Source organism: Bubalus bubalis, chromosome 22 (genome assembly GCF_019923935.1).
Source record: "Bubalus bubalis isolate 160015118507 breed Murrah chromosome 22, NDDB_SH_1, whole genome shotgun sequence".
In the NCBI taxonomy this organism is placed as follows: Eukaryota; Metazoa; Chordata; class Mammalia; order Artiodactyla; family Bovidae; genus Bubalus; species Bubalus bubalis.
In genome coordinates this window covers 9,593,199-9,617,107 of record NC_059178.1, presented here as the reverse complement: position 1 = coordinate 9,617,107, position 23,909 = coordinate 9,593,199, and the positions used below count along the sequence as shown (strand labels likewise).

General features: G+C 39.9%; 1 protein-coding gene across 10 annotated transcripts in view; it reads left to right on the top strand.

The window, feature by feature from the left end:
• The window catches only part of DCC (DCC netrin 1 receptor), a 1,367,203-nt gene that overhangs the window by 986,317 nt on the left and 356,977 nt on the right, over nucleotides 1-23,909 (top strand). For all 10 annotated transcript variants that reach the window (XM_044934810.2, XM_044934809.2, XM_044934814.2 and 7 more), the window contains 2 exons: nucleotides 21,603-21,751; nucleotides 23,374-23,512. In XM_044934810.2, the coding sequence (XP_044790745.1) occupies nucleotides 21,603-21,751; nucleotides 23,374-23,512 (288 nt within the window). The remainder of the gene's footprint in view (nucleotides 1-21,602; nucleotides 21,752-23,373; nucleotides 23,513-23,909) is intronic.

Sequence of the window (23,909 nt, the reverse complement as noted above, 5' to 3'; positions counted from 1 at the left end):
ATCATATTTGATATACTCCTATTAGAGACACCAAGGGAACATTTCATGAAAAGATGGGCTCTATAAAGGACAGAAATGGTATGGACCTAACAGAAGCAGAAGATATTAAGAAGAGGTGGCAAGAATACACAGAAGTACTGTACAAAAAAAGATCTTCATGACCCAGATAATCATGATGGTGTGATCACTCACCTAGAGCCAAACATCCTGGAATATGAAGTCAAATGGGCCTTAGGAAACATCACTACAAACAAAGCTAGTGGAGGTGATGGAATTCCAACTGAGCTATTTCAAATTCTAAAAGATGAAGCTGTAAAAGTGCTACACCCAATATGCCAGCAAATTTGGGCAACTCAGCAGTGGCCACAGAACTGGAAAAGGTCAGTTTTCATTCCCAATCCCTAAGAAAGGCAATGCCAAAGAATGTTCAAACTATCGCACAATTGCATTGATCTCATACCCTCGTAGAGAAGGCAATGGCAACCCACTCCAATACTCTTGCCTGGAAAATCCCATGGATGGAGGAGCCTGGTAGGCTGCAGTCCATGGGTTGCGAAGAGTCGGACACGACTAAGCGACTTCACTTTCACTTTTCACTTCATGCATTGGAGAAGGAAATGGCAACCCACTCCAGTGTTCTTGCCTGAAGAATCCCAGGGACGGGGGAGCCTGGTGGGCTGCTGTCTGTGGGGTCACACAGAGTCGGACACGACTGAAGTGACTTAGCAGCAGCAGCAGCATACGCTCGTAAAGTAACACTCAAAATTCTCCAAGCCAGGCTTCAACAATACGTAAACCGTGAACTTCTAGATGTTCAAGCTGGTTTTAGAAAAGGCAGAGGAACCAGAGATCGAATTGCCAACATCCGCTGGATCATGGAAAAGGCAAGAGAGTTCCAGAAAAACATCTATTTCTGCTTGATGACTATGCCAAAGCCTTTGACTGTGTGGATCCCAGTAAACTGTGGGAAATTCTGAAAGAGATGGGAATACCAGACCACCTGACCTTCCTCTTGAGAATTCTGTATGCAGGTCAGGAAGCAACAGTTACAACTGGACATGGAACAACAGACTGGTTCCAAATAGGAAAAGGAGTACGTCAAGGCTGTATATTGTCACCCTGCTTATTTAACTTCTATGCAGAGTACATCATGAGAAACGCTGGGCTGGATGAAGCACAAGCTGGAATCAAGATTGCTGGGAGAAATAGCAATAACATCAGATATGCAGATGACACCACCCTTACGGCAGAAAGTGAAGAGATAAAGAGCCTCTTGATGAAAGTGAAATAGAATGAAAAAGTTGGCTTAAAGCTCAACATTCGGAAAATTAAGATCATGGCATCTGGTCCCATCACTTCATGGCAAATAGATGGGGAAACAGTGGAAACAATGGCAGACTTTATTTTGGGGGTCTCCAAAATCACTGCAGATGGTGACTGCAGCCTTGAAATTAAAGGACGCTTACTCCTTGGAAGCAAAGTTTTGACCAACCTAGATAGCATATTAAAAAGCAGAAATATTACTTTGTCAGCAAAGGTCCATCTAGTCAAGGCTATGGTTTTTCCAGTAGTCATGTATGGATGTGAGAGTTGGACTATAAAGAGTGCTGAAGAATTGATGCTTTTGAACTGTGGTGTTGGAGAAGACCCTTGAGAGTCCCTTGGACTGTAAAGAGATCCAACCAGTCCATCCTAAAGGAGATCAGTCCTGGGTGTTCTTTGGAAGGAAACTAAAACTCCAATATTTTGACCACCTGATTTTCAAAGAGCTGACTCATTTGAAATGACCCAGATGCTGGGAAAGATTGGAGGTGGGAGGAGAAGGGGACAACAGAGGATGAGATGGTTGGATGGCATCACTGACTCAATGGACATGAGTTTGGGTAAACTCTGGGCGTTGATGATGGACAGGGAGGTTTGGCGTGCTGCAATTCATGGGGCCACAAAGTGTCAGACGTGACTGAGTGACTGAAGTGAACTGAACTACCTTCTTCTCTCTAGAATTCTAACTTTGCTTTGTGTCCTGTAGGACACAGTTTTTGTTGTTGTTTAGTTTGTAAGCAGCATCAGACTCTTTGCAACCCGATGGACTGAAGCCTGCCAGGCTCTTCTATCCATGGGATTTCCTAGGCAAGAACACTGGAGTGGTTTACCATTGCCTTCTCTAGGGGATCTTCTGACCCAGGGATCAAACCCTAGTCTCCTGCATTGGCAGGCAGATTCTCTACCAGTGAGCTACCAGGGAAGTCTGTAGGGCAGAGTACTTAGGTGGCCCAAAGGGAACTGACAAGTGAAAGAAATCAGCCGGGTTTGCAGGGGCTGCCAGCAAGAGCGGTGACGGACGCCGACCACATGCTCAGACTTCCACTTTTTGACCTTCGGTTGATAAAAAAGCCTGTGGTTTTTCCTCCTGAACACCGATGGCAGCATCTCGGCTCCGGTATTGATGGCTGCGATGACCGGAAGCAGTAAGTGTGTGCCATCACCTTGAAATCGTTCAACTTCAGCCCGTAACCATCCCCTGTATCTGTGAAATATCCTGTGAAAAAGAATTTTGGCCCAACTCAAGTCCCCCGTTAACTGTGACAAAATCAAATGCAACAAAACTAATCGTGTCAGAGCTGCGATTAGAACGCGGCGTAACATTCCTACGACAATGTTAATGCGTGTCTGCCTGTGTGCGTGTGCACGCATACACAGAGGTAAGCATGATGATTTCAGGGAAATGGAGAAACAATTACCTGAAGGCTAACTGCATGTTAACAATTTTTTAATGAGCTAAAATTCTTATTACTTAAAACAACATGGCCATAACCGTATAATAGTTTTAAAACCCCAACATTATTGAGCTTACACCAGTCTGAGTTACGCTAACCTCTATGCCAGGGAAATCATTTCTCCTCCCTATTATAAATCACTTACTTGAAGTTAAGCTTCAGTTTGTTGAAGACTTGAATCAAAGCCTGCTTCGAACTTGCAGTGAAATAACGTTTATTATTATCACTGCCAGTCTTCAGAGGGGCTAAGTGACTTGTGCCTGTGTGCTCGCTAATTCGCTTCGGTCGTGTTCGACTCTTTGTGACCCTGTGGACTGTAGGCCACCAGGCTCCTCTGTAAATCAATTCTCCAGGCAAGAATGCTGGAGTGGATTGCCATGCCCTGCTCCAGGGGATCTTCCCGACTCAGGGATCGAACCTGTGTCTCTTACATCTCCTGCATTGGAGGGCAGGTTTCTTACTAATAGCATCATCTGGCAAGCCAGTTTAGTCTAACCAAACACATAGGACCCCCAGAAATGACTTGATGCCACTTCTAGTATTATGTTTCATCATTTAATGTAATTTTAAACTACAAACAACAACGTAATAATAGCTTGAGCGTGTCACTCACATTTTAGATTATGCCAACAGTTTGATTAATTTTATCACTTGGAGTATGATATGATCTCTATCCTTTTGATAATTTGATGTTTTTACAGTAATTTTGCCACTCTATTTGGAAATATTAGATTTTGCAGAGTTCTTGAGTTATTCTAGTGACATTGCTTATCTCTGCAATGTCTGGTATGGTAACCACTGTCCATAAGTGACTGTTGAGCTCTTGAAGCATAGCTTGCCTGAAGTGAGGTGTGGTGTAAAATTCACACTGGATATTAAAGACTTAGTGTAAGCAATGTAAACTGTCACATTAGCACAGTTCCTACTGATTATGATTTGAATTATATGTTTTTAGGTTACTTGAATTATGTATTTTAGGCTAAATATACATACTATTAAAATTAATTTCACTTATTTCATTTCTATCATTTGAATTTGACTACTGGAAACTTTAAATTACATATGAGCCTCCCGGGCTCACGTTATATTTATACTGGACTTGATGACTAATACATTCCCCAAGTCTTATATCCAATCACAAGGAAGTTAAGAAGATTGCCAGCCTGATATTAAAATGAATTTTGGAGCTATTGGAATACAGTGGTTAGACAAATCAGCCTCCTTAAATATTTCTGAATGTTAGCTAAAGAACTTTCATATTTAACATCATTTTCCTTATTTTGCTCATGTTTACTGAACATCATAATCAGTGAGTCAAGGACCTTTCATTCACTTTATGGCACTGATGAAAATAAAAGTCGAGGGAGTGGAGTTGGGGAAAGAAAAGGAGTCTTCAGATCTACCGTAGTGCATCTGTGTCCCTGTGTTCCATTTCAGAGTCCTTGATCCAACTTCTATGAGATGATTTACTGCTGAAGACTATTTGTCTTCCTACTGCTATCTCTGAGCAAGCCCAAGTCTTCCATGTGGTTAATAAACTTCTTATCTTTTGAATACTGAAAATAAACTTAATCCTCAGGGTGGTTCAGCCAGCAGACGGGGAGCCTTTGAGATGCTTCTTGGAGATACAGGACAACCAGGTTTTCTGCCCTGTGCTATGATCAATCTTCCCCTCTCGCGCATGTATGTGTAAGGGCGTTAAAGGTGCTTCTCAGGGATAAATTTCAGTGCAGTCGCAAAGTGACTATTAATTTCAGTATTGTCAAGGTCACATGTGTACCCAGGATCATTGTTACTGGAATTTTTATTGCTGTGGCTGTTTGGAAAGATATTTTATCTGGAGCTCTGTTCATCAAGTATCAGGAGCAGAATTCCTCAACACCCATGTAAATTGCTCAGAAAAGAAGTGCTTTAGCACTGTCTGGTCTGTTATTTGGGGTAATTATTTTGAGTGCCTCAAAAAAGAGCAAAGTGTGGGTTTAGAGGAGCTAAGTTAGGTAGGAACAGAACAAACAGATGATCACAAAATCTGGAGACTAGCTAATGTTCCTGAAAAGCGACTGACTATATATGGGAAAAGAAAGAAAAAAATGCGGGGGAAATAAATGAAAAAGGAAAAAATGGCTGTGGTGAGGCCACTCGTAGAACTGGGGTGTGAAATTGTCTAGCTGAGAGACCAGGAAATTAAGAGGGAAGTAGAGATGAAGAAAAATAATAGATTGTGGCTGTCCATCTGGGGTTACATACCCAGCGTGCCCCTGTGTATAGTGAAGAACTTGAACCCCAGTGTAGGTGCCGACGCTATGATATTCACCAGCCTGCACACCACACTCACTCACCTGCCCAGTCTCGCTTCAGTCCAGTATTTTCTGTCTCAGTAAGCAAGATGAAAAACATCCAGCTGTGCAAGTCAGAAATGTAGGAGTTGTTCTTTCATGTTTGTTTGTTTTGTTTTTTTAAATTTTATTGAGGTGTCGTTGATTAACAATGTTGTGTTAGTTTCTGCTGTGCAGCAAAGTTAGTCAGTTACACCTGTGCATCTACCCACTGTTCTTTAGATTCTGTTTGCATATAGGTCATTACAGAGTACTGAATGGCATTCCCTGCTCTATACAGTAGGTCCTTATTAGTGATCTAGTTTATCTAGTGATCTAGTGTCTGTATGTCAGTCCCAATCTAGGAGTCATTCTTGATGTCATTCTCTCGCTGTGCTTCCTCCAGTGCATCAAATGCTCTTGATGTTTACCTTCCATACAGCCCTTGGATCCTTCTTTTTCTCTTCCTGTTCATCATTCTTGTTCTAAATCAAGCTATTAACCTCTTTTTCTATGCATAGAATATTCTCCCAACTGGTCTTCTGGCACCTACATTTGTCCCCTTCAATTCTCAATTTGCATCATGGACAGAGTACAAAATGATTAAATCCGTCGGTACCTTTATGATTCTTAAAAATCAAAATCCTCCCAAAGCATTTAAGGCCCAATGTGGTCTCATCCCTGATCATCTCTCCCACCTCATCTGGATCCCCTCCTTGCCTCTTATGGTCCTATCACCTTAGACTAAAATTTAAGGACATTTTCATTGTTTTCCCTGTTGATTTTGCTTCCTTGGTACTAGATACTGTTCATGATTTATTATCAGTCTCTACAGTAAAGCCATGAGGTAGGTGTTGGTATTAATCCCATTTTAACATAGGAAAATTTAAGCTCAAGAATATTAAATAGCTTGACCCTGGCCACATAAGCCTGAGTTGAACCCAAAGTCTCTGACTTTGGAGGCCACATTGATTACTGTTAGTCTCTCTCAGCAAAGTTTTATTAGATGGGCTGCAGCCCAGATTGGTGACTTCTGGGAAACCTTTGTGTTCAAAGAAGAGAGTTCTAAATTTCTTTTTTAACTTATGGTTCCTCCATAAAGAGTTTACCCAAGGCAGTGCCTCATCTTTTAAAACCTGGGAATAGATAAACAATACATTGCTTCCCTAAAGACATAGTATCTTTTAAGGTAGGGTTTTTTGGAGTTATGTAGAAAAACCTACACGGGCTTTCCTGGTGGCTTATTGGTGAAGAATCCTCCTGCCAATGCAGGAGACACAGTTTCAATCCCTGGGTCAGGAAGATCCTCTGGAGAAGGAAATGGCAACTCACTCCAGTATTCTTGCCTGGGAAATCCCATGGATAGAGGAGCCTGGTGAGCTACAGTCCATGGGATCGCAAAAGTGTCAAACATGACTTAGCAACTAAACGACAACAAGAATAGGAAAACCTACACTTGGTTGCCAGGAAAAAGACTTGATTTTTTCTCCTCTAATAAATGGCAGCAGGACTCTTATAAAAGCATCCATACATGTCATTTATTGGCTCTGTTAAAACTACAGACATCAAATATTGATTGGTTTTTTTCCATCCTGACCATAATACAAGCCAACTCTGAGAAGGGTTGCTGGGATTGAGTTACGTTATCACCATGGAGAACACTCTGGGTTGCACATGAGCCAAAGATGCCTGATTCTCTGATGCATATCTGTTTATAGAGAACTGCCATTTTTATGTGCAGAAATACATCCTGAAGTATATACGAGTCTCAAATAAGTATGAAACATCCGCTTCCTAGGGATTTCTGCTTGGGACTCTTCTACAAAAATTAAACATAAATGTATGATCTGTTGCTACTGCTAAGTTGCTTCAGTCATGTCCGACTCTGTGCAACCCCATAGACGGCAGCCCACCAGGCTCCCCGGTCCCCGGGATTCTCCAGGCAAGAACACTGGAGTGGGTTGCCATTTCCTTCTCCAATGCATGAAAGTGAAAAGTGAAAGTCAAGTCGCTCAGTCGTGTCCGACCCTCAGCGACCCCATGGACTGCAGCCCACCAGGCTCCTCCATCCATGGGATTTTCCAGGCAGGAGCACTGGAGTGGGTTGCCATTTCCTTCTCCAATGCATGAAAGTGAAAAGTGAAAGTGAAGTCGCTCAGTCGTGTCCGACCCTCAGCGACCCCATGGACTGCAGCCCACCAGGCTCCTCCGTCCCTGGGATCCTCCAGCAGGAGCACTGGAGGGGGCGCCACAATAACAATAATAGTGACTGTGTGGAGTATTTATGAGGAGGTTGGGACACTTTGTGAAAGAGGAGAGTGAAAAAGTTGGCTTAAAGCTCAACATTCAGAAAATGAAGATCATGGCATCTGGTCCCATCACTTCATGGGAAATAGCTGGGGAAACAGTGGAAACAGTGGCAGACTTATTTTGGGGGGCTCCAAAATCACTGCAGATGGTGATTGCAGCCATGAAATTAAAAGACGCTTACTCCTTGGAAAGAAAGTTATGACCAGTCTAGATAGCATATTCCAAAACAGAGACATTACTTTGCCAACAAAGGTCCGTCTAGTCAAGGCTATGGTTTTTCCAGTGGTCATGTATGGATGTGAGGGTTGGACTCTGAAGAAAGCTGGGTGCTGAAGAATTGATGCTTTTGAACTGTGGTGTTGGAGAAGACTCTTGAGAGTCCCTTGGACTGCAGGGAGATCCAACCAGTCCATTCTAAAGGAGATCAGTCCTGGGTGTTCATTGGAAGGACTGATGCTAAAGCTGAAACTCCAGTACTTTGGCCACCTGATGCGAAGAGTTGACTCACTGGAAAAGACTCTGATGCTGGGAGGGATTGGGGGCAGGAGGAGAAGGGGATGACAGAGGATGAGATGGCTGGATGGCATCACCGACTTGATGGACGTGAGTTTGAGTGAACTCTGGGAGTTGGTGATGGACAGGGAGGCCTGGCGTGCTGCGATTCATGGGGTCGCAGAGTCGGACACGACTGAGAGACTGAACTGAACTGAACTAGAACACTTTTAAAAACTTGTTCCCAAACTGAAGTTCTAGAGACCAATATCTTACCAAAAGTGCATGTTATTTTTTCTACTTTCTTCAAATTATCTTGAGACATACCACATTTTCCTAAAATCAGTAGAATATCATCTGATCTGTTGGTAATGCTAATAAAGTAGAAAGGCAATTTAATCATTGATAATTTCATGCTGGTGGGCTGTTTCCTGCTTAATTGTGCCATCATTAATTAGTTCACTTTGCAATTTTTCTCATTATTTTTACTTAAAGGATTCTTTATCTAACGCTATCCCCAGACTATATTGTGTTTTTATCTCCTTTGACTGACCTGTAAATTCTGTTCCAGAAAGATAAATATCAAGGCCATGACTCATTAAACTCATTCACACCCATGCCCCCCGACTTACTCGATTCCTCCTTCACATCTGAACTTGCTGTCCTTCCTTTCCCCATCAGTGCAATTTTCAATTGTTGATCAAAAAATAGTCTTGACCAAATTTCCCGTAACTGTCCTCAATGACTGTATACTTCATTGATAGACCTATTTCTAGCATTCTTATATACTTTATCATCTGTGAAGAGGTGTGTGTGTGTGTTTATTTTATTGTCAGTGTTTGTGCATATTTTCTTTGTCCTAATAAGTTCCCTAAAAATTTCTGCATAATATTTCACAGTACTAGAGAAAGCATTGTATGATAAACACACAAAGTGTATGATTAGACTTCAAAATGAACTGTTACTTTTATCTAGAGATTTCAATCACAATGGAAAGGGACCAAACCCAAGCTCTTCTAGGGCAAAAAATATTAAGTCACTATAACTGAGTTTACATGACATTAAGCATTTAATAATACGAAAGTTAAGCAATTTGCCTGAAACCTTAGGTTTTTAACTTCAGTGTATTTTCAGCAGTTTTTCTGTATGATAAACCATTTGCCTTTGACTTTACTTAAAAATCTCCAGTTGCAATCATTTGAAACCTCAGTCATGCAGTCAGGAATCTACATTACCCACTACATTTTACATTTCTAGGCATTGCTAGTAAGTAAATAAGTGAAAGTCACTCAGTCATGTCTGACTCTTTGCAACGCCATGGACTATACAGTTCATGGAATTCTCCAGGCCATAATACTGGCGTGGATAGCGTTTCCTTTCTCCAGGGGATCTTTCCAACCCAGGGATCAAACCCAGGTCTCCCGCACTGCAGGTGGATTCTTTACCAGCTGAACCTCAAGGGCAGCTAATGTGTTCCAAAATGAAATTCATCATAAGCTATGTCCTTCATCAAGGTTATTACCTTTTGGTTGTGTTAGTGAAAAATCTGTTGCTCTACTGAAAAGATCTGACATTGAGTTCAGTCTCTGTAATCACTTTTATTATAACACTACTCCTAGTTCTAGAAGCTTTACCACAAAAAGACTACTTTTAAGATATTTTTCTTCAAAAAGAATCATTAAAGTGTTTTCTACTACATTGTCAAAAATATCAATTATTTAATATAACAGTGGGACTTCCCTGGTGGCTCAGCAGTAAAGAATCTGCCTGCCAGTGCAGGAGATGCAGGTTTGATTCCTGGGTCGGGAATATCCCCTGGAGAAGAAAGTGGCAACCCACTCCAATATTCTTGCCTCAGAAATCCCATGGCCAGCGGAACCTAGCAGGCTATAGTCCATGGAGTCGCAAAAGAGTTGGACACGACTTAGTGACTAAACAAAAACAATATATCAGCATGTGTGTGTATTAGTTGTTGTTGTTCAGTGGCCCAGTCGTGCCCAACTCTTTGTGACCCATGGGCTGCAGCTTCAAGGTCTTCCATAGGCATGCACACATTTGTATATATAGGTAATATGCAACTCATATAAATCACACATATTTTGTGTTTGTATATACCAACATCAATATATATCTACAGACACACACATGCATACATGTGTACACACACATACATATAAGGACAGAGTTGAGTATATTGTGAGTTAGCTAATAGCATCTATTCAAATCAAAAATAAAATGATCAGGTAATAACTGCTTCCTCCAACCAAATCTTGTCAGACGCCTGTGATTTTGGTAATAGAGACCTACCCCCATAGTCTGCACTTCTTCCTTGCCAGACTACTGTCATATCTCTTAACTGCGTTTTTCAGTCAAGAAGGGATTTTATTATGTTAATAATTACATTGCCTGCAGGCTTTTTGATGTTGCGTTCCCCATACAGAATAGAAACAGATTTCATAGAAATATCATTAAAGCTGTTAACTACAGGAGAAAAAAAAATCAAAGAGGCCATCAAAGCATGCACTTTATTATCAATAAATGCAAATAGTTTCAGAAATGCTTTGCATTTGAAACACATTCAGTGAGGATATCATTGGCAGTGGAAGCTGCTGCTTAAATAAGAGCACTTTGTGGCCTAAGCCCATTTGGATCACTACAGATAATTATTTAGATTTCTTGCTATCCATTTTTAAAATAGACTCAAGAATCATTTTTATATTAGTACATGCATAAGAAGGTAGAGTCACCCTCAGAATTCTGGCCTGAATTGAGGGTATGGGAATTATAGATCATTATTTGAAAGATAACACATGTGATTTTTTTTTTTGAATGCACTATTACTTTGGTTCTAAAAAATAAAATTTAGTGGCTGCTAAATTAGTGATTTAGGAACATTGTACTACACAGTCATTTTGAAGAGACTTTAAATATTCAGATGTTCAACTACATATTCTCTGACACTAACATTTGTCTTCATTTGGGACTACCAGCTGGGAAACATCAGTATAATGGTGAAAAGATATCAGCCTCATTCAGTATTATGATGACAGAGACATGCCTTGATCCTTCTAAAGCTTTTTCTATGAAAACCTTATATTCCATTCTTATTTGGAAGAGGTTATTTAAACTCCCATTTTTAGAAGCATATATCTGATAAATCATAATTTGGATGTCAGTGTGTTTAATACAAACATCAAATTACAGTACAGAGAAGTCAGGAAGGTAGACAAATACATTAGAATAGATACAGAGCAAGAGAAAGAAAAGAAAATAGGGTATTAGTTTTTATTTGCTATCTGACTCGATCATCAGAAGCTCTGACATTTGGAAAATCTAAAATACCTGGTAAATTAAAGCAAATGAATTCATATGCCTTTGACTTACCCATGATTTGCAAAACGAAATAGAAACATCTACTTCATAAATGTTTCTGTTTTTGAAATGATAGCATTTTATTAAAAATTGAGGATATCTAAAGTGAAATCATTGCCATATTTCCCATCATAAAGTAATTAACAATTAAGACAAATGATTTGATGGTAAAGAATGACTGATTTTCAGAACCAAAAGAAACCAGAGATGTTATCTAATCCTTAATGTAAACTTTGTACCCTACACTTCAAAAAATGTATATATTACATTACCGCAAACTTGCAAACAATTTCAGGCAGTCCATGGGCACCTTGATTCTTGATGCCAATGACTGATCTCTATCATAAGTAGAGTAGTGACAAGAAATCATACCTTCTGACTCTCATCTCAATTAATTGTAGCTCATTAAACTCTAATATTCCCCCCAAGTCCACTCACCTAATCATATATAGAACATAGACACACATCCTGTCATTGATATATGTGATAAATCATGCTTTATTAAAAATTCAGCCAACTTTTATATGCCATTTTTGGGTTAATATGCAATAAGTTCTCATTATAAAGTACCCTGTTACACTATAAATTTATATATATAGTCAGAAATTATTGTTCTCTGCAAATCGTGACATGTAATATATCTCATTTACTCTAATGTCAGTATTTAATTTGTTCTTAGGTACAGGTATTCTAATGAATTTCTACTGTAATGCATGTTGAAATTTAGAAAGGTAGTTGGTTAGGTTGACATTGATTGATGAGTTACTTGCATAGATCATGCATCTGTTCAGAAATCTTTCCATTCTTTGAAGAAAGAGGTAACTGGAATAGAGATGGAGAGAAATTAGATGCAGTTTGCAACAAAATTATTGTCCAACTGAGGGGATCGGTGGGGATTATGAAAGACATCTTGGAAATGATGAGTGGTTATACACATTAAGGTTCTTGACTGACATACCAAATGTAATGAAATGGAAAGCTGAAGCTGTTAACTATTGACTCCACATCTAATTTCTACTATTGAACATCTTTAAGTCTCCCTTTTTCTCTTTCTGTCTCTTTCTAATATGCATATAATGAATCACATGTAAAAGTGTATAAGTTATATTCAAGTATAGTTTATAGATATAAATCTGAATAAAGACATAAATGTATGAAAATATACTTATGTGCTTATGTGTGTGTGTGTGTGCACACAACACACACACAGGCCTCTCTTAGAGTTATAATTCAAAAGGAAAGTAATAGGGAATTTAGGAATTTGAATTTATAGCACTGCTGTGAATAAAAGCAAGCATGTAATATCTTTAAGCTGTTTTTGAACCAAACGTATCTGTTCTTCCCTGCACAGTAAAGCCAATCTATTGACACTGGATTGTAAAAATGAAAGTACAGTGTTTATTGCATGGCACCAAGCAAGAAGAATCCTGAAGGAAATCAGTCCTGAATATTCATTGGAAGGACTGATGCTGAAGCTGAAGCTCCAGTACTTTTTGGCCACCTGATATGAAGAACTGACTCGTTGAAAAAGACCCTGATGCTGGGACAGATTGAAGGTGGGAGGAGAAGGGGGCGACAGAGGATGAGATGGTTGAATGGCATCACCGATTCAATGGACGTGAGTTTAAGTAAACTCCGGGAAATGGTGATGGACAGGGAGGCCTGGCATGCTGCAGTCCACAGGGTCACAGAGAGTTGGACACGGATGAGTGACTGAATTGAGCTGAAGCTAGAAGAATGGGCACCTCATGTTCAAAAGTTTCACACTTCTCAGTGGCTTTCAGGGAAGGAATTTTAAAGGCTATGTGAGGAAGGGGACCACAGGGGGTCTGATCAGTTCATGCAGAATTCTCAAATTGGTTGGCTTCAAGGTGAAGTTTAGCATCATTAAACTTCTGGCTTTCAACTGGTCTGGGGTCTGTATACTTGAGGTCAGCAATTTTCATCTGGTGGGTGTCTGCTTTCTGTAAGAACAACTTAGAAATGTGCTTAGTCCTTTATCTGTGTCTTTCAGGGAACTGTGAGTTCTCTGTTTCTGCTAAGTGGCTGATTTATAACTGCATTACTGCTAGTTTCCTGGCCCAACAGCTATTCTTCGTTTCTACATCTTCATATTTCCTAGTCATTAACTCCTGAGCCAGTCTTTTGAGACCCAGGGGAGGCCTTGGATACTAAAGGAAAAGCTTTTTACTTCAAGGAACAACAGAGGCTTGTATACAGTTTCAGTACCCCCCCCCCCTTTTTTTTTGATACTCCTTAGTCTTGAGAGGAACAGGTTTAGGAAAAGAAAGGGAGCAAAGTTTGGATAGAGGGGTTAATCATAAACTCAGTAGAGGAACTCAGTTTTGAAGGATGAAACACAGAGTCTTGGAAATAACCAGGAATGTTGTGAAAAAGAACATCTCACATACAGATGCTGTTTTGGTCTGGATGATCATCTTTTTCTATCTCTTTATCTATATACAGGTAAACCTTGCTTTATTGTACTTTGCAGATATTGCATTTTTTACAATTAGAAGTTTGTGGCAGCCTTCTGTTGAGAGACTATTGGCACTAGTTTTCCAACTGGCGTTTGCTCACTTCTGTGCCTCTGTGTCACATTCTGGTAGTTCTTACAATATTTCAAATGTTTTCATGATTATTATGTTTGTCATGGTGATCTGTGATCAATATTCATTATTGTTTTTGAAATTACTTGGGGGTGCCAGAAACTCAGTTCAGTCACTCAGTCCGAGTCTTTACAACCACATGAACTGCAGCTGACAGGCCTCCCTGTCCATCATCAACTCCAGGAGCTTACTCAAACTCATGTCCATCGAGTCGGTGATGCCATCCAACCATCCATCCTCTGTCATCCCCTTCTCCTCCTGTCTTCAATCTTTCCCAGCATAAGGGTCTTTTCCAATGAGTCAGTTCTTTGCATCAGGTTGCCAAAGTACTGGAATTTCAGTTTCAGCATCAGTCCTTCCAGTGAGTATTCAGGACTGATTTCCTTTAGGATGGACTGGTTGGATCTCCTTGCAGTCCAAGGGACTCTCAAGAGTCTTCTCAGTTGAACTTCACAGTTCAAAAGCATCAATTCTTTGGCCTCAGCTTTCTCTATGGTCCAACTCTCACATTCATACAGGACTACTGGAAAAACTATAGTTTTGACTAGATGAACCTTTGTCAGCAAAGTAACGTCTCTGCTTTTGAATATGCTGTCTAGGTTGGTCATAACTTTTCTTCCAAGAAGCAAGCATCTTTTAATTTCATGGCTGCAGTTACATCTGCAGTGATTTTGGAGCCCTCCAAAATAAAGTCTGCCACTGTTTCCCCATCTATTTGCCATGAAGTGATGTGACTGGATGCCATGATCTTCGTTTTCTGAATGTTGAGCTTTAAGCCAACTTTTTTCACTCTCCTCTTTCATCAAGAGGCTCATTTTTCCTTCTACACTTCTGCAGTAAGGGTGGTATCATCTATGTATCTGAGGTTATTGATATTTCTCCCAGCAATGTTGATTCCAGTTTGTACTTCATCCAGCCCAGCATTTCTCATGATGTACTCTGCATATAAGTTAAATAATCAGAGTGACAATATACAGTCTTGACGTACTCCTTTCTCGATTTGGAACCAGTCTGTTGTTCCATGTCCAGTTATAACTGTTGCTTCCTGACCTGCATACAAATTTCTCAAGAGGCAGATCAGGTGGTCTAGTATTCCCATCGCTTTCAGAATTTTCCACAGTTTATTGTGATCCACACAGTCAAAGGCTTTGGCATAGTCAATAAAGCAGAAGTAGATGTTTTTCTGGAATTCTCTTGCTTCTTTCTATGATCCAACAGATGCCACAAACTAATAGCACCCGTATAAAGAAGCTGAACATAACTGACACATGTTGTTTGTTCTGTATTCCTTTAGATACAACAATATTGAAATTAGGCCAGTTAATAACCTTAGGATGGCCTCTAAATGTTCAAGTAAAAGGACAACTCAATTGATCTGGCAAACGGCATCATTCTCTTATTTTAAGAAAGTGCCCTAGCTGCCCCAGCCTTCAGTAACCACCACCCTGATGAGGCACCAAGATCACGGCAGGACCCTCCACCTGCAAAAATATTATGATCCACTGAAGCCTCAGATGGTGGTTAGACTTTTTTTTTTTTTTAAGCAATGAAGTGTTTAAAGATATGTAGATTTTTAGACAAAATGCATGCTATATAATAGAATATATTTATAATAGAAAACATACTATATAATAGAATATAGCATGAACATAACTTTTTATGTACACTGGGAAACCAAAAGTTTGGGGTGGCTTCCTTTATTATAGTTGCTTTATCAGGATGGTTGGAACCTAACACGCAGGATCTCCAAGGTATGCCTGTAGGTCTGTATAGTTGTCTCTCAGTGTCTGCGAGGCACTGGTTTCAAGGCTTCTCGTGGATCCCAAAACCTGCAGATGCTTGTATGCTTAGTTGCTCGGTCATGTCCAGCTCTTTGCAACTGTTGCCCTCCAGGCTCCTCTGTCCATGCAAGTCTCCAGGCAAGAATACTGGAGTGGGTAGCCATTCCCTTCTCCAGGGCATCTTCCTGACCCAGGGATCAAACCCATGTCTCCTGCATTGGCAGGTGGATTTTTTACCGCAAAGCCACCACGGAAGCTCAATCTAATCTAACCTAATGGAATCTAACTTAAGCAAGTAACTCATTAATCAATGCCAGTCTAGCCAACTACTTTTTTATATATAGATATAGATACACAGTCTTATGGGGCTTCTCAGGTGGTGCTAGGGGTAAAGAACCTGCCTGCCAATGCAAGAGACTTAAGAGACATGGGTTTGATCCCTGGGTCAGGAAGATACCTTGGAGGAGGAAATGGCAACTCACCCCAGGAAATTTCTTGCCTGGAAATTTCCATGGACCAAGGAGCCTAATATAGTCCATAGGGTTGCACAGAGTCAGACATGACTGAAGCAATTAGCATGCATGCAGCATACAGTCATATATATATATAAAATATATTAAATATATAAATAATATATGTATAGATATGCATATCTGTAGTATCTGCATGCCTGGATGCAATCAACCTCAGATCAAAAATACTCAAAAAATATTTTCGGCGACTAAACAACAGATTAGATTAGATTACATTAATTGCATGTATATTATTATATATGATAAACATATATTTGATAATTCTTTGATGTTGTGATGTTTATATTTACTTAGGACAACATAGGATTATGGTATTTATCTTAATATACGAGAATGTTACAGAAAATCTACCAATTGAATCAAATCACAAAATAAAATATTTAAAAAAAAAAGTTAAGATATGAAGTAAGTTTGTTCTAAAATGCAACACTTTTTCAGAGAAAGACAATTGGAAACTTTATACCAACTAGTCGAATGTTAGCTGTGAAACAAATAGTGTTGTTTGTGAATGCTTAATCTAAATGCTCTGAATGCTCCTTTTTCCTTCTGGTGTCTATGATCTCTGCCTCAAATTCTTCTGGCTTCCAAAGCACATCTTTTTCCTCGATGGTGTCTAATGATCATTAGGAAAGGAGAATAATCCAATTGGTGAACAGATCATTGGTATTGACACTACCAGTGTGTCCTGAATCCAAATTACGACACTTACTTATTGCCTGATGTTCCCCTGTTGGTAACTGTATGTAGGCCATAGATACATACAGACAAATTAAACTATGGACAGAGTGCACACAGGCTCCTATGCGTGCAACAAACATGGACAAACATACCAACTTGAGTTCTCATCAGGTGTGTAGGAAAATGCAATTTTCTGATCACTCATAGTAATAATTCTGAATCAACGAAATCAAATGCGTTAGACTATGTACTATATTTTTAGGCTCATGACTTACCATAGCATTTATATAAAGTCATTCATTCAACTCACATTTGTTGAATACTTTCTGTATACCTAGCCTTGTGCATATCCCCATGAAGAAGACAGCTGCTCTTATTATTTGGGAAACTAAGCGTGGGTTTTGACCCAGGACAGCCAGGACGCTCAGCAGCCTTGGCTGGAATCATCAGAGGAGAAGGATGACTAATGTTTGTTCTTGTGGGGGTGCTGTCTTGACTCTGCCTTGAGTCCCTGTAGACTCCTCTGCCACAGCGCCTGATGGAAGTGCTGGTTCCCACGTCTCAGAGTCACGACACATCCTCCCATCCCACCCCATGTAGCCCTCTCAGCTCATCCTTCCGGATTCTCAGGGGACTTGCTCTGGGTGCAGGGGTCATTTCTAGATTCTCTCCCAAGCCACACTAGGAGCCTCAGGAAACTCTGAGAGTGACACTGGCGCCCCTTACAGCCCTGATCTCTCGGCAAGGTTGCCACTGACTACACGTGGTGGTGCAGGTGAAGTGCAAGTTCATTTTCTGCCTCATTCCTCAAATATTGAAGACAATTTGAATTGTTGCCCATCACCCCACTGTGCTCCAGTGAAACAGACAGGCAGAAACTCCCCAAACACTGCCTCCGCTTCCTTTCTTCTAGACACCTCCCGAAAACCTTCCTTGAATGTGTTACATCTCTCAGCAGGAGTGATGGCTTTGGAGTTTGGCCGTTTTAAAATCTGAATCTTTGCTCTCAGAATAAGCTTGTGGCTCAGCTGGTTAAGAATCTGCCTGCAATGCAGGAGACCTGGGTTCGGTCCCTGGGTTGAGAAGATCCTCTAGAGAAGGGGAAGGCTACCGACTCCAGTATTCTGGCCTGGAGCATTCCATCGACTGTATAGTTGATGGGGTCACAAAGAGTCGGACACGGCTGAGTGACTTTCACTTTCATTTTAGTAGGCAATGCCCTTTCCACTTTAGCCATGAGAAAGCAACAAAAAATACATTCCGTCCCATACACATCAGTGGGCTGCAGGAATATGCTCTGTGGTAACTTTCCTAATCCTGGTTACCTTACATTCAACATGTATCTTTAGCAGGTCATTCAATCTCATTGCTTCTGTGCCTTTCTCTGTCTGCCTTCCTTAGAAAAATAGTAGATCCCAAATCAGAAATAGTCCTTCTTGAAGTGTTCGCATTGTCTTTGTTAATCAAAGAAACATGTAAGTCAGTAATGTTTTTACTACTTACTGTTGTTTAAAATTGGAGAAGGAAACAGCAACCCACTCCAGTATTCATGCCTGTAAAATCCCATGGACTGAGGAGCCTGGTGGGCTACAATCCATGGGGTCGCAAAGAGTCAGACACGACTGAGCGACTTCTGTGTGTGTGTGTTGTTTAAAATATTGCACTTTGAAAATGCAGTTGAAGCGTGTGTCCATGTGTGCTCAGTCGTGTCCAACTCTTTGTGACCCTCTGGACTGTAGCCTGCCAGATTTGTCTGTCTGTGGGATTATTCAGGCAAGAATACTGGAGTGGGTTGCCATTTCCTCCTCCAGAGGATCTTCCTGACCCAGGGATTGAACCCATGACTCCTGCATCTCTTGCATTGACAGGCAGATTCTTTACCACTGAGCCACCTGGGAAGCCCCTCCAGTTGAAGAGTATCAGGAGGCACATTTTAGTTTGCTTCCCCCCGCCCCCATGGAACAGAATATCTGCTTTATTATAATACAGTTCTAACTGCATCACTATAAACTTTGACACTGGCAAGACTCACCACTGTTTAACATTTGTCTACTAAAGTTCCATTTGTGAAATAAAGGATTTCCATAGAAAAATTACTCTTCTGTGGAAGAATACTGAGGTGAGGACACTTTCATGAAATGTCTGTCAAAATACAACTGTTTGGGAGTCACAGTTCTCCCTTCGGAAGAAAGAAAGATCCCATAGAAGAAGAATGGGAAAGGCAAGAATGAGCCCTACAGAGATGGATTAGGATGGGTGGCGTCTCTGTAGAGTCATGGAAGATAGCATACGCATCTGTACATGTGGCTATACGTATGTTCCTGAGAGTTTTTGTGTGTATCTGTGTATATACATTCATGTGTTTGTTCTTCAGCCTAAGGACCTAGAGACTTTGTTAAAGAGCACGGTTCCAGTGTAGCATCTCCACACAGATTGTTTATGAGTTGCAAGCAGGGAAGCAGGGGACCAGAGTACAGGAGGACCACTTAACCCTATAGTGGAGAAATCGGATAGCACCTTGACCTAGTTCACAAGATTAACATAAGTGAGGGTTCAAAAATCTCATGCCTCTGGATACCATGCCCTGAGAAGGACAACATATTTCAGCCTGGGATGTATAACCTAAACTCAGTAGGTAGAAACAAAGACAAGCCTAAAATGGAGAACATTCTATCAGTTAAAATAGGACTATATTCTTCAAAAAATAAATGGCCTAAAAGTAAAGAAAGGCTTTGAAACAGTCTCAGTATAAAATAGACTTAAGAGATATAGTAGCAAAGTTCAAACTTGACCATAAGCTGGATCCTCAACTAGAGATGAAAATGCTGCATAAATGGCACTACCAAGTCAGTTGGCACTGAATACAAACGATGATTAGATAAAATATTGTTTTAATACGAAATGCTGAAGTTGACAGCTATATTATTCAGGTACACATTAATTCTTAAGAAATATGCACTAAAGAGTTTCGGGGTAAAGAGCCCTGATAAGTGTGGCCTAATCTGGATAGATAGATAGATAATTGAGAGAGAGAATGATAGTTTATAGAACAAAGTTAACAATAGGTCGATCTGGATAAAGGGAACAAGGGTATTGTATGTACTATTCGCATTCTTAATGTTTTCTGTGGGCTTAAAATTATTTCCATGTAAATTTTTTAAGAGATTATTAATAATCACTTGTTAACATGAAAAGGATGCAGTTGTCAATAATAAGGATTCTCAGGATTTGAAGACTGGTGGGGTAATGTATGAAGGTGATATCAATGCCAACCGAAATTCTTGCCCTTTCCCAATCAACAGAAATTGATAAGAGGCCAGTCAACCTTTGTTTCTTGAGGAGACTTTTATCCATGTACAAGCATTGCAGCAAAGGGACTCAGGTCCCAGCCTGTCTCAGCAGAAAATACTCGTTTTTGAGTATGCCTCCCCCGCCCCAAAAGTGTGAGCAGTAATGCCTTAAGGAGCTGGGTTCCGTGGAACAAATTCTGAAAATGATCCAGAGGCCCAGGCTCCATGCCGATCCAGGAAGTCTGTCATTGGATATCATGTCAGCTGGGGTTTCATATGGTATTTGCTATGGAAGTTCAAACTCAGAAGGGATTGATTAGAGGCCTGGAATGTATATCTGTCCAAAGCTGGGTGGTATCTAAGGCTGGCGGGGAATACACAGCATGTTAAAGTCATTGCTATGCTTGCAATGATGGGCTATTTATTTATTTTGGAGTCCGGTAACTAGCATGGTTATTGCATTTACCATTTGCAAACCACATATTTATATTCAAGGCTTATGAGCAAATAAAAAATTGTAAAGAAATTCAAAATTTGCATATCTGAAACGAAGGATTTTCTTAACTTATTTCATAGCCTCATCGCACCTGATCTTATGTCAGGCTGTGTATAGTCTTGAATAATTCTGTTTGGTGTGAATGCATGTTTGCTGCAAATGGATGGTGTAATAACAGGGCGCTACAACACAACAGACTCCACTCAGGGTCTTACGTAAAGCGCTGCGTATGCACCGTGTTACCTTTATAAAACCCGAGAACTTCTGCATATAGAAACATTTCTGGACATAAGTGTTTTGGTTAAGTGATTGTGGACCTGTGTTTATCTGATTTCTTTAATGAATAAGCTTTTTATCCTTGATTAAGTAAAGTAATAGTTGCAAGAGAAAATGGAATGCTAGAAAGTAAAATTGAAATTAAATCTTGAAATTAATTTAAAGGACCCAGATTTGGGCAAGATTGTAAAATGATGGCTTCAATAAAGACAATGTGGTAAATTATCCATAACCGTACTGCCTACTTGAATTATAAGTAGGACCATGATCTACAAATATTCTAATTGTTTTCCTCTTTTCCTTCTGCAGTTAGCAACACATGGGCAAAGGCATACTGGCAAAGTAGAAAATTCTCCATGCTAAGAATTTAGATTAAGAATCCCACTCTTAATTCAGCCATTACTCTAGTCATTTAGACTCCTTGACCAGTTTCCTCAACTGTTAAATGAAATAAGTAATTTAGATTTAATGTAAGCTCTGTTCTGAATTTTAAAATGAATGGTTCTAAAATTTCACTACTTTCTATTTGTATTCCATGTGTTTTTACATTCTTATACTATATGATTCTAAAAATAGTACATGGTGCTATATTTCCTTAAACTGTAAAAGATGTAATTCTGTTTGTTTCGAGAAAGAGAACCTACTTGTACTAATCAATTTCTCTTGTAAACAGTGCAAGTTCCAGGGCCAGTAGAAAACCTGCAAGCTGTATCTACCTCACCTACCTCAATTCTTATTACCTGGGAACCCCCTGCCTATGCAAACGGTCCAGTGCAAGGTTACAGACTGTTCTGCACAGAAGTGTCCACGGGAAAGGAACAGGTAGGTGAGAGAATGGGCCCCACTCCTACACCTCTCGGAGAAACTGCAGGCTCTTGATATAAGCCAGTATCCAGCACATTAGTTGGATAGCCGGTCAGTTTTAAAGTAACTGGTATTGAAAATGTTAAGTAATTGAATTCTGATGGGCAAATGGGCAATGAGGTGAAATCAATAAAAAGGATGCCGATGTTTTGTTTGAGTATATCGCAGTCTGGGACAGGATACCTTTGAATAAGTCCATCTGATCCCAGAAAAATATTTGTATTTCAGTCCTTATCCTAAAAGATGATCAATCATATTCGGTGACCTCAGTGAAACTGCTTTTTCATTCACATATTTAATGTGAATTCTGGCTTCTTCTTGTTTTCCGTATACTTTACTCCTGAAGACTACATTCCTCCTCCTTTCATTTTGCTTCTAATCTGTGGTTAGCACAGATCCTGGAAAATAAGCAAATTAGATTTTCAAATAAAAGTAAATGAACCTTTATGGCGACACATGAAACTGGACGATTCTGTTTTGTTAACATGTATATGACTATTGAGATGTTTACTTCCAGAGTCTCAACTTCATGTAACAAAAGATACATAGCTAGTGGGTAGTTAAATAGGAAGGGCCCAGAAGTGATCTTGAGATCCTGGAGTTCTTACGATGTGTTGTGAAGTCTGCCCAGCATAGTGTGGTCCTCATGCTTTCACATACTCTGCAGGATAGATATTTTTCATTAAAAAAAAAATTTGCATTCGTTCTATCCACAGCAGTTCCTAGTTATAACATGAGAGTGATTAGGAGATCTTCATTTGCAATCAGTCATTCCATGGTTGTTTACTATTCCCAAGCTATTTCACTCTTATTTTTAGCTTTCTATTCTACCCTTTTTCCTACACATTTTAGTTCTTCAATAACGCATTTTACCAATCCATTTAAATAATATTACCCAAGATAAATGTGAGTGTGAGAATCATTGGAAAGAGTGACATAATGGGTCTTCTGGAGCAAACTGGCTCTCATTTCTCAGTGAACTTCACCTCCAGCACCTAATTTCTTCAGCTGTGAAGTGCTGAAAACACTTCCAACTTAACCTCCCAGCATTTTGAGAGAGAATAGCAAAGTATTCTTTGCTATTGTAGCAAAGTATTCTTTGCTATTGTAGCAAAGTATTCTTTGCTATTGTAGCAAAGTATCTGTCAGTTTCAAGAGCCATGAGTATATTTCAGCAGGGGAAGGAAGAATTCTATTGTTTCTTGGGAAATTAGTTCATTTCGGGTACAGGAGCAACTCTATTCCTGTGGCTTCATGAGCTGCCTTCTGCCTGTCAGAGTTTTGGTGTGGTTGTTAATACAACACACTATTCAATGTATTGGGTGGCGTTAAACAAATTGGAACTTAATGACTGTGAAGACAGCATGGTGTTAATTTAACTAGGAGTCTGCAGAGTGGTTCAGTCTTTAGTGGAGAAGTATGGGTCACCATTTGGGTTTTATAACAACTCATACATAATAAGGCTAGAGTGTTGCTTTGTGAATGAGAGTCTACTATCAATTCACTGATTGCTCAGAATGGCTGCCATTTCTGCTTTAACGTGCCTCCTGAATAACAATTTTGGTGTTTTATCTCTCCAGAATATAGAGGTTGATGGGCTATCTTATAAACTGGAAGGCCTGAAAAAATTCACGGAATATAGTCTTCGATTCCTAGCTTATAACCGGTATGGGCCAGGAGTATCTACTGACGACGTGACAGTGGTTACGCTTTCTGATGGTAAGTTTTAGACCGTGGAATTTGACTCCCTTATTTGTTAGAATAATGAAATAATATTGAATGCATGTGATAGATTCTGTGCTCAAGGGGTCCTAACTAAAACTTAATGAAATAGACTAAGGTACATTAGAAATTTGGCTTATTCATCAAACCACTTATTACAGCCAAATTTAAACTTTGAAAAGGTATACACTCTGAATCAGGATGTCCTAATTAGTCATTTTCAAGAGGTGTGACTACTGCCTAAGAGCTCAAAATAATTTTGTGTCTGTGTTTTCCTTTATTCCTATAAATACAAACACATTTGTGCATGTGTGTGGGCTAATTTACATCAGCATCTTTTGTTTCTCCTTCTAAACAGTGGTAGGTGACTACATGTGTTTAAATAATGGACAAT